Genomic DNA, 9,936 nt, shown 5'->3' with positions numbered 1-9,936 from the left:
ATTTGAGTGACAGCTAGCAAGATGAACACATAGCAAAGCGAGAGATCAATGACATGGTGACATATCTGCACATATGTGATGTAGTACGCAATTATCGGATCCACTTTTGGCTCGTGAGGGCTACTTTCAGAACTTCTTGGTAAAGTGTACAAAAGTACCAGATAATCCCTTTAATTCCATTGGTAAATATGTTTTTAACTATTTGTATAGCTTACAACTATATTTTCACCATAGACGAAGTGAAGTAATTATCGAAGTAATTCTCTACCCCACAAATATGTATAATTTGGCGCAAACCAAAGGTTTCACTTGTTCTATTAACGCGTTTCATAAAACGTTCCCTTACCCTGCGGACATTGATCACGCAGGGCCACCGTACAGCAGAAGGGTGACGTGCGATTGAAAACAATCGAATTTCCGGAATCCATCGTCGATTAGCATGTTTTTTCGATTTCTTCAAATTAAACAAAAATCTCGAGACAACTACCCCATGCTCATGAGGTAATGTCAGCCTTTTGGTAATAACGTTTGTAATCAATAGTACTGTATGTTGCAAAATATCTCATTATTGACTTGTAACAAGGCTAGCACCGGTATCATGTTAGCTAGCTAGCTTTTTTTTTTTAGCAAGCCTGATACGACCCCATTTTTGTCTGATACCTTGTTTGTTACCTAGTCGAATTTTGCGATGTGACCGTTTTATTGAACCTATGTTGCACGCTTCTGCGCTGGACGGTCTTCGCCACTTGGTTGCTAGCTAGCTGGAGGAGCTGTCACTCTTATTGGTTAGAGAAACAGATACGTGATAGACATGGCATATTTCTACCCACTTTTTATAAATAATAGGGCTATCTGAAGAGATTCACTTTAGGATCTCACACACACACACACACACACAGTCCTGACAAGCACAGATGTTTGGGACAGATCCCACTGTGAATTGATCTGTGAAAAAGACACACACAAGCAGTATGTCGGAGAACCTCGTCCTCACCTTCCAGACCCAGCTCTCGGGAGTCATGGAGACGGTCCTAAAGTCAGCCATGTATGAGATCACCAGACTGGTGGAGGACGGCTTCCTGGAGGAGGTAAGACGTGGTCAACAGGAAGTGACACGGAGCCACCTGGAAGTGGAGTCTCTGCGGACCCTGCTGCAGCGGGCAGAGAGTCAGCTGAAGGATGTCAGTCAGAGGGCCAGGTGTGGAGACTGTGGCAGGACAGATGTCTACAATGAGGAAACAGACGACATACCTCCAGGTGTACAGGACAGTAAGTGGGGGCTTCCTTTGAGTCACAAAATACTTTTAGGTATAACCAAGGGTTAAATGGTGAATGTGTAGGTATTGCAACTGTTTCCAAAATGGGTTGCTTCTCCCTATGACAGTTTATAAATAGCTATGCTCATCTACCACTGTTCTTCCCCAGCCTAAGGTTGGTTCCCTCAACCACAATATAACCAATTAGCCTATACCTTTTGAGACATTATACTTTGAGTTCAGGGGGTGTATGTTATGCTGTTGTCTCATTAGTAGTGCTTTCATGAGTTGCACACCGTAGCAAAACGTTTTGCACCGTCCGTTTACTCCAAACGCTCTGGAACATGAGGTAAAAGCTCTTGAGTTCCATTCTGTTTTCAAACTGAAGTTGTAGTTCATTCTTTTTTAGTAGGGCAGCAGAGAGACATGCCATGAACTACAACATCGGTTTTTCTACGTTGTACCACTTATGAATTCACCGGCACACTAGTTGAATGTCTCTCCTGGGCCTGGTTCAGCAGCACACAATGTTGGCCAGCGTTCAGATAGAAATATATGATGTAGAACAAGCATACCTCTGGTATATAGAATAAGGAATCACGTCAGTTCGAGTCATTTAGGCATTTCTATCTGCAACGTTCTACAAAGTGTTCTTACCGAACATGGCCCTGTAGTCTCACTGGTTGTCACCTGTCTCCTCAGGTGTGCTTCAGCTGAGCGGGTGTGACCTGAAGCTGGAGGAGGAGCCAGAGGTCAGGTGGAGAAGCTGTGGACAGGAAACAGTGGAGTCGTCACAGGTAGCAGATAAACCAACTCCTCCAGCTCCCAGTCCTTCGCTGGTAGGCAGTGTTAAGGAGGAAGAAGGGGAGGAGGACATGGAGCCGTGGAGAATCAAGGTGGCCATACAGCCGTCTGCAGCTCACACCTACACAGATGAGCAGCTAGACTCACACACACTCGTTCAGATTACAGGAGACTCTATTGGGTTTCCTTCTGCGGACCCAGAGGCCCAACAGGTCACCCAGACACCCAGACTAGCAGGGCCATCTCAGAACCAGAGCAGAGGACCCAGCAATGATGGTGACAGAACGAGGAGTAGAGCCTCACCGGTGTGGATAGGCCGTAGAATATTAGACACGGATACTGACGTTCACAGACAAGCTCAGTCGAACCTACGACTGGTAAGAGAGCCTCTGTCGTCCTCTGAATCGGCAGAGGCGAAGCAGCTAGCTAGAGATTTCGCTTCCCCAACCAATCCCAGCACAGCGGTGGCCTCTGTCTCCTCCTCCTCATCAGGCTGTCATGTCTTCAGCTCTCTAAACTACAGGATTCTTTCCAAATATAAGCCCAGCGCTCAAACCCTGCCGCGCATGAGAGTATACAGGGATGCTGCCAAGCGGGGCGGCTACCCGATGTACAACAGGGGGACCGCCCAGGGAGGGCTCACCTCCTCCCCAACCCAACAACAAGGGAACCACCAGCATCACCACCCTGGGAGGCTGGCCCTCCGCTGCCCAGTGTGTGGTAAGGTCTTCCCCCATCCCAGTAGCCTTAAGGCCCACCAGCAGACCCACACGGGGGAGAGGCCGTTCATCTGCGCCCTGTGTGGCCGGAGCTTCACTAAGTTAAGCAACCTGAAGGCCCACCGGCGCGTTCACACTGGGGAGAGACCCTACAGCTGCTCGGACTGCAGCAAACGCTTCACACAGAAGTGCAACCTTAAGAGGCACCAGAGGATTCACATGGAGAACGATATATGATGTGGGTGGGGAGGAGTGTGTGTGGGTGTGGGGTGGGGTGGAGTGTATGGATGGGAAGGAGTGTGGGTGTGGGGAGGAGTGGGTGTGGGGAGGAGTGGGTGTGGGGAGGTGTGGGGAGGAGTGTGTGTGGGGAGGAGTGTGTGTGGGGAGGAGTGTGGAGGAGTGGGTGTGGGGAGGAGTGTGTGTGTGGGTGGGTGTGGGGAGGAGTGTGGAGGAGTGTGTGTGGGTGGGTGTGGGGAGGAGTGTGTGTGGGTGGGTGTGGGGAGGAGTGTGGAGGAGTGTGTGTGGGGAGGAGTGTGGAGGAGTGGGTGTGGGGAGGAGTGTGTGTGGGTGGGTGTGGGGAGGAGTGTGTGTGGATGTGGGGAGGAGTGTGTGTGGGTGTGGGGAGGAGTGTGCGCCAGGGGTGTTGGTTGTTAATTTGACCCATGTTATTGCATAAATAGTATATAGTTTGTTATTCCTTTATATCAATACTGTTGATATGAAGTTTAACATGATGTAGGATAGATAAGCTGTGTTTTCCCCCATGGTGTTGTCTACAGTTTTTATAATAATGTATAGTCATTTACATTTCTATAAGTGAATTGAAGTTTCTCTAGACCTAGTTCTCAGATGAATGTTCTACCATAGATGGCTAGTGTGGTAGCTAATTAACGCTTATCTTTTAAAATCTGAGCACATGACAATGCTCTATCCATGTTCTTCTGAGTGTCCCAAATCAAATGTAGGCCTATACAACATGTAATCGAATATGTACACCCTATTAAATGTAACATAAAAAAATACCTTGGTCAATGAACAATGGCTGCTGAGTGAATAAGGTCAATATTGCTTGTGAATGGAGATTGTTTTTGTATGAACTAAGTGGATAAAAAAAGAATACATCTTTATGAACAAAGATTTGTATGAGAACATACAGCATGGTTGCATTGTGAAATCAAAATCATAGCTGTACACTGTTCCCATTGGAAGTATAACATACAAGGGATGGATACAATAGTTTTATTTTATAAGTAAATGGGGTGACTGAAGAAATAGTTTTGGACTAAACTAGATACAGGCCGAGGATTTGTTTGTGGTTTTTAAGTCCAAATTAAAGCAGTCAAGCGTGTCCGATTTGTGTCATTTATTTGATTCAGTACTGTGTCGGGTATATTTTCTTCCCTGGTGTAGTGGTATGCTGGTATTCTACTTTTCTGGTCAAAAGTAGGGATAGGGTGCTATTTCACTGACCAGGACCCATAGGGCTCTGGTCAAAAGTAGTGCACTATATAGGTGTTAGGGCACCATTTTGGACTCACAAAATACATAAACAGGCATTTAAAGAGACTACTACCTCTGGTCCTGCAAACAGACCACTCCTGGACAATGCTGATTGTGTGGTTTGTGTCCACAGTATTAAGTTAAAGGTAGGCTTTTTTTTACTACTACTGGTAAATATAACGTTGTTAATATGTTTGTAGTTGTGATGAGAAATGTGCAGTGTAATGTATATCTCTTGGAAAACATAAATGCACGTGTTCCAGAGCTTAGATGCTGCTGACGCTTGACAGATCTTAAAACGCCTGGAAAGGTATTTGACGTATCAGCTAACCGCATCATACGGTATGTTACAGCAATTTGTCAGTCGATGACACATTCGATGGCGTGGCACGCAACCATTGGTTGTTGCGTCGCCTCGCCTTAGCTGTGGAATGGGACCTAAGATTTCTACTTGACTGTATATATAGATATCCTATGAAATTACTAGATGGGGTCTGTCATAATACTGCAAAGTTCCATACTGGGGCCAAATGGCAGCCATCTTGGTCAGGGAGAAATCCAAAACCAGTCGAATTGAAATTAATGGCAGTAGAGGCATACAGTAGGTGATGCATTTCCTGCTTTTACTTCAGCAAGAGAATAAAAGTAAGGCATATCAGAAGTTGTGTAATGGAATTATAGTCAATCTAAAATATTGCAATATAATTATAAATACATTTAATACAGGTTTATACCAATTTTCTGAATAAATAGCCTCCCAAATATATGTAAACAGACCATAAATGTATCAGATTTAGTTTTCTTGGAAAGCTGTGAGTGCTATTATATGATACAATATCAGTACTTGTTGCATTTACAACTTGTCTAAGTCCCATCATCAGCCAGCATATTGCTGTGGATTGACTGCGTTGTTTGAATGGAATGTTGGCATATTGGCAGTTCATTAGAAAAATGTATTGAATCATTCCTCTAAAACTGTCTGGCTAGCTGTCCTGTAGGATTTCACTCCAACCCTAATGTAGTACACGTGATTCTATTAATTAGCTGGTTGATAAACTGAATCAATGTAGTTACAACTGGGGTTGAAACGAAAACCTACAGGAAGAACAGCTCTCCAGGAACAGGGTTGGCCAGCCCTGGCATAGATAAATAAAGGAGAATTACCATTACTCATATTGACCACTAGAAGCTGCTATAAAACCGAAAATAAACTTTCTTGTGACTATATCACAAGCATAATATGGCATGACAAGTTTAAGGTGTGTGTGTGTGTGTTTGTTTGAGAATACACAATGTTGTTATGGTATTGTTAAGAAAAAAACACCTCACAAATCCATTCCAATTTCAAGTCACACCTAAAGTAATTCCATGCGTGTAGAGGAATATTTTGTACACCTCTATACATCATAGCGCAGTCCTTCTCTCCAGCGGCAGAATCAGGTTCTGACCACCACCAGAACCTACAGGGTAAACACCAGTCATACAGTTAGACTCTATGGTAAAAACATAATCCTGAAAAATATCAATGTTTTCAACTTGAATTGTTCAGAGGCTTTCTATAAGAGTAGTTGTATATATTACGCTTTGGTCAGTGGTGTGCCGTCCACCCATTTCCAGGTTCCCTGTGTCTCTCTGTCCGTCAGACCAATCCAGATCCATTGATCAAATGTAGTGAGAAATACCTTTGTTTAGAAAGATATATAACACCAGTCAAATGTTTGGACACACCTACTCATTCAAGGGTTTCTCTTTATGTTTACTATTTTCTACATTATAGAGAAATAGTGAAGACATCAAAACTATGAATGAGTTTTTCATGTCTTCATGGAATAGAATAGTGTTCATTTCTCAGAACAAGAATAGACTGACAAGTTTCAGAAGAAAGTTCTTTGTTTCTGGTCATTTTGAGCCTGTAATCGAACCCACAAATGCTGATGCTCCAGATACTCAACTAGTCTAAAGAAGGCCAGTTTTATTGCTTTTTTAATTAGCACAACAGTTTTCAGCTGTGCTAACATAATTGCAAAAGGGTTTTCTAATGATCATTTAGTATTTTAAAATGTTAAACTTGGATTAGCTAACACAACGTGCCATTGGAGCACAGGAGTGATGGTTGCCACAATAGCTATAGCTACAGCTACAATAGTCATTTACAACATTAACAATGTCTACACTGTATTTCTGATCAATTTGATGTTATTTTAATGGACAAAAAAAACAACTACATTTCTAAGTGACCCCAAACTTTGAACGGTAGTGTGTGTAAAAAATAAAATAGCATATCTTCAATGAAGATTGATCATATCCATCTCACCCCTTCCCTCCCGCTTTCTCTCTGTCTGTTGCTCTCTCTCTCTCTCTCTCTTTCCATCTCTCTCTCTCTCTCTCTCTCTCTCTCTGTCTGTTGCTCTCTCTGTCTCTCTCTCTCTCTTTCCATCTCTCTCTCTCTCTCTTTCCATCTCTCTCTCTCTCTCTCTCTCTCTCTCTCTCTCTCTCTCTCTCTCTCTCTCTCTCTCTCTCTCTCTGTCTCTCTCTCTCTCTCTCTTACAACATTTTGAATTGCTTTATTGGCATGACATAACAATGTTCATATTGCCAAAGCATACGTTGGAAATGGAATGATTCATTGACAATATTAACATCAATGACAATCAGTAGCAAAAATAACCAATGGTGGAGGGATGGGGCTGTATTTGAAATGGAAATCAGTAAGAAAATAAACATACGTACAACGGACAATAGCGTTAACAATAACAACACAATGGCATAGAAGACAAGCGCAGGTTGGTTGATCTCATGGCAGGCAGCAATGTAGTGCCCTGCCAACCCATAGATCTCTGCACCCCCCCAACAGGAAGGGAAGCTTCTTGTCATCTGAGGTCTTGAAAGACTTCACTTTTGATTTCAAAGTGATTTAATAACATATGTTTTCCCTCGAATACACTCTCGCTTACCTGTTCATCTTCGCTGTTAATGATCACCAGGTCTGCTCCTCTGCTCAGACAATCCTTTCTGGCGTAATTCCAGGTGTTCTTCACAGTGGAGTTGTAGTAACAGCTGCAGCCAAACTTCTGCCATCCTTCGGTACAGGTTTTCGCTGTTAACTGAACTTTAACAACACATTGCATTGCAATACAATCAATCAATTTCAGGACCTATACATCTAGTTACATCTAGTTACATCTAGTCAAACATTAGCATTTGGAAACAGTGCCAGGGATAATGAACCAAAACATGGATGGCTGTCATACCTTGTCCATAGACTGCTTACAGGGTAAGGAAACCAGTATGTTATTTTGCAATTTGAGTGAACTGTCCCTTTAATGCACCTAGTTGCAGGTTGTTATTTAGGTTAGGTACACAATGGATAGATTCAGTGGAGAGATATCACACATCACTCAGTTAGTTTAGTTGAACACAGCAAACAGTGAACCAGGCCCACAGGCAAATACAACATAACTACAGAAAGTAAAGCTCAATGGTCAATATTAGCCTTCCCCTTCAAATGCACAGATCATAATACAGCTAAACAATTCAATAACCGCTTGTGCTTCTACTTTGTTGGCCTCCAAGCTGTTTCAACAAGGAAACAAACAACAATAGTCTTTACATTACTCTTAGTTTATCAAAATGCTCATCCAACAATTCAGTAAAAACTCAACCGTTCCAGTTGTCAGCTTGGGGTCCAGCAGCAGCCTCTCCCTGATCCAGCTTGTGTCCAGAGCACAACACGTGCTCTTCTTTTATAGAAAGGGGAACAAGTCTGCTTAATCACTTCGTTAACCTGAAAGTAACCAGACAAAGGGAATCTATCCAGGAGCATATTCAATGCAATAGCAACACAGGGCTATCTTCACCCTGTTAGACTCCCCCTTTCCTTTCAGCTTCCTACAGATTTGTTTACTCTGTACATCAACATGTTCAGGAGCTCCAGGACTACAAACATGGGTCATTATAATGTCCAGACCATAGATTTTACACTTCACCCTTGCTCCAAGTGGATATTGAGGGTTGGGTAGGCTTAACCAGTGAGGATGCAATGGCAAAAGACACCACCGGGGCTCTCGTCTCTCTTAATGAATCTGATTGGTCGAGGAGTTTTTGAGTGACAGCTGGTTGAACCACTGAAAAGATCCTTGATTATCTTTTGGGACCCATGTAGGAGATCAACAGCCAAATATGAGCATTTGATATTGTGTTCATACTGTATGTAACTCGACAACAAAGACTGACTGTCAAAGATAATAAAGTAACTTGATTGGTGATACAGTAAACTCCTGATCCAGTGTGCTGTATGTAATGATGGTTCGGTACTGTTGAGAATCTTTGCACTAAATCGAAGCATGAAAATATCTGTAGCAAGTAAGAAGAATATACACTGCTCAAAAAAATAAAGGGAACACTTAAACAACACAATGTAACTCCAAGTCAATCACACTTCTGTGAAATCAAACTGTCCACTTAGGAAGCAACACTGATTGACAATAAATTTCACATGCTGTTGTGCAAATGGAATAGACAAAAGGTGGAAATTATAGGCAATTAGCCAGACACCCCCAATAAAGGAGTGATTCTGCAGGTGGTGACCACAGACCACTTCTCAGTTCCTATGCTTCCTGGCTGATGTTTTGGTCACTTTTGAATGCTGGCGGTGCTCTCACTCTAGTGGTAGCACGAGAAGGAGTCTACAACCCACACAAGTGGCTCAGGTAGTGCAGCTCATCCAGGATGGCACATCAATGCGAGCTGTGGCAAGAAGGTTTGCTGTGTCTGTCAGCGTAGTGTCCAGAGCATGGAGGCGCTACCAGGAGACAGGCCAGTACATCAGGAGACGTGGAGGAGGCCGTAGGAGGGCAACAACCCAGCAGCAGGACCGCTACCTCCGCCTTTGAACAGGAGGAGCACTGCCAGAGCCCTGCAAAATGACCTCCAGCAGGCCTATCAGAAGCGTCTAAAGCCATGACATAATTTTCTGGAATTTTCCAAGCTGTTTAAAGGCACAGTCAACTTAGTGTATGTAAACTTCTGACCCACTGAAATTGTGATACAGTGAATTATAAGTGAAATAATCTGTCTGTAAACAATTGTTGAAAAATTACTTGTCATGCACAAAGTAGATGTCCTAACTGACTTGCCAAAACTATAGTTTGTTAACAAGAAATTTGTGGAGTGGTTGAAAAACAAGTTTTCAGGACTCCAACCTAAGTGTATGTAAACTTCCGACTTCAACTCTATCTATCTATCCATCCATCCATCCATCCAGCCATCCAGACAGCCAGCCAGCCAGCCAGCCAGCCAGCCAATTTATCCAGCTAGCTAAGGTTAGCTACTTAGCTTGTCACTTGGGCTGTCATTGCTTTATGATGCTATAATGAAATGACTAGCTAGCTACGTGGCTCTTTTTCCTATTTTTTTGCATTACAACCTGTAATTTAAATGAATTTTTTATTTGGATTCCATGTAATGGACATACACAAAATAGTCCAAATTGGTGAAGTGAAAAAAAAAAGTGTTAATTATCTTTATTTAAATGGAAAAGTGGTGCGTGCATATGTATTCACACCCTTTTCTATGAAACCCCTAAATAAGATCTGGTGCAACCAATTACCATCAGAAGTCACATAATTAGTTTCAAAAAGTCCACCTGTGTGCAATCT

General features: G+C 42.9%; 1 protein-coding gene across 2 annotated transcripts; it reads left to right on the top strand.

Annotated features, from left to right (window-relative positions):
- Positions 1-386: 386 nt before the first annotated feature.
- Positions 387-3,026, top strand: si:ch73-109d9.3 (zinc finger protein 324A). Of its 2 annotated transcripts, XM_038981917.1 has the most exons (3): positions 387-501; positions 1,002-1,269; positions 1,959-3,026. In XM_038981917.1, the coding sequence occupies exons 2-3, from the start codon at positions 1,020-1,022 to the stop codon at positions 3,014-3,016; spliced, it is 1,308 nt and encodes a 435-aa protein (XP_038837845.1). In that variant the 5' UTR covers positions 387-501; positions 1,002-1,019; the 3' UTR covers positions 3,017-3,026. The 2 variants fall into 2 exon arrangements, with proteins under 2 accessions (XP_038837845.1, XP_038837844.1); XM_038981916.1 differs by having other exon boundaries at positions 387-1,269.
- Positions 3,027-9,936: the final 6,910 nt, after the last annotated feature.

Source organism: Salvelinus namaycush, chromosome 42, assembly GCF_016432855.1.
Source record: "Salvelinus namaycush isolate Seneca chromosome 42, SaNama_1.0, whole genome shotgun sequence".
Lineage (NCBI taxonomy): Eukaryota > Metazoa > Chordata > Actinopteri > Salmoniformes > Salmonidae > Salvelinus > Salvelinus namaycush.
The sequence above is the reverse complement of the archived record's forward strand: the minus strand, read 5'-3'. Positions and strand labels throughout refer to the sequence as shown.

Bases quoted from the DNA above. Each gene is read 5' to 3' on its own strand.
- si:ch73-109d9.3 (XM_038981916.1), top strand. From the start codon at position 972: ATGTCGGAGAACCTCGTCCTCACCTTCCAGACCCAGCTCTCGGGAGTC. The intron at 1,270-1,958 runs GTAAGTGGGGGC...CTGTCTCCTCAG, and splicing joins ACCTCCAGGTGTACAGGACA to GTGTGCTTCAGCTGAGCGGG.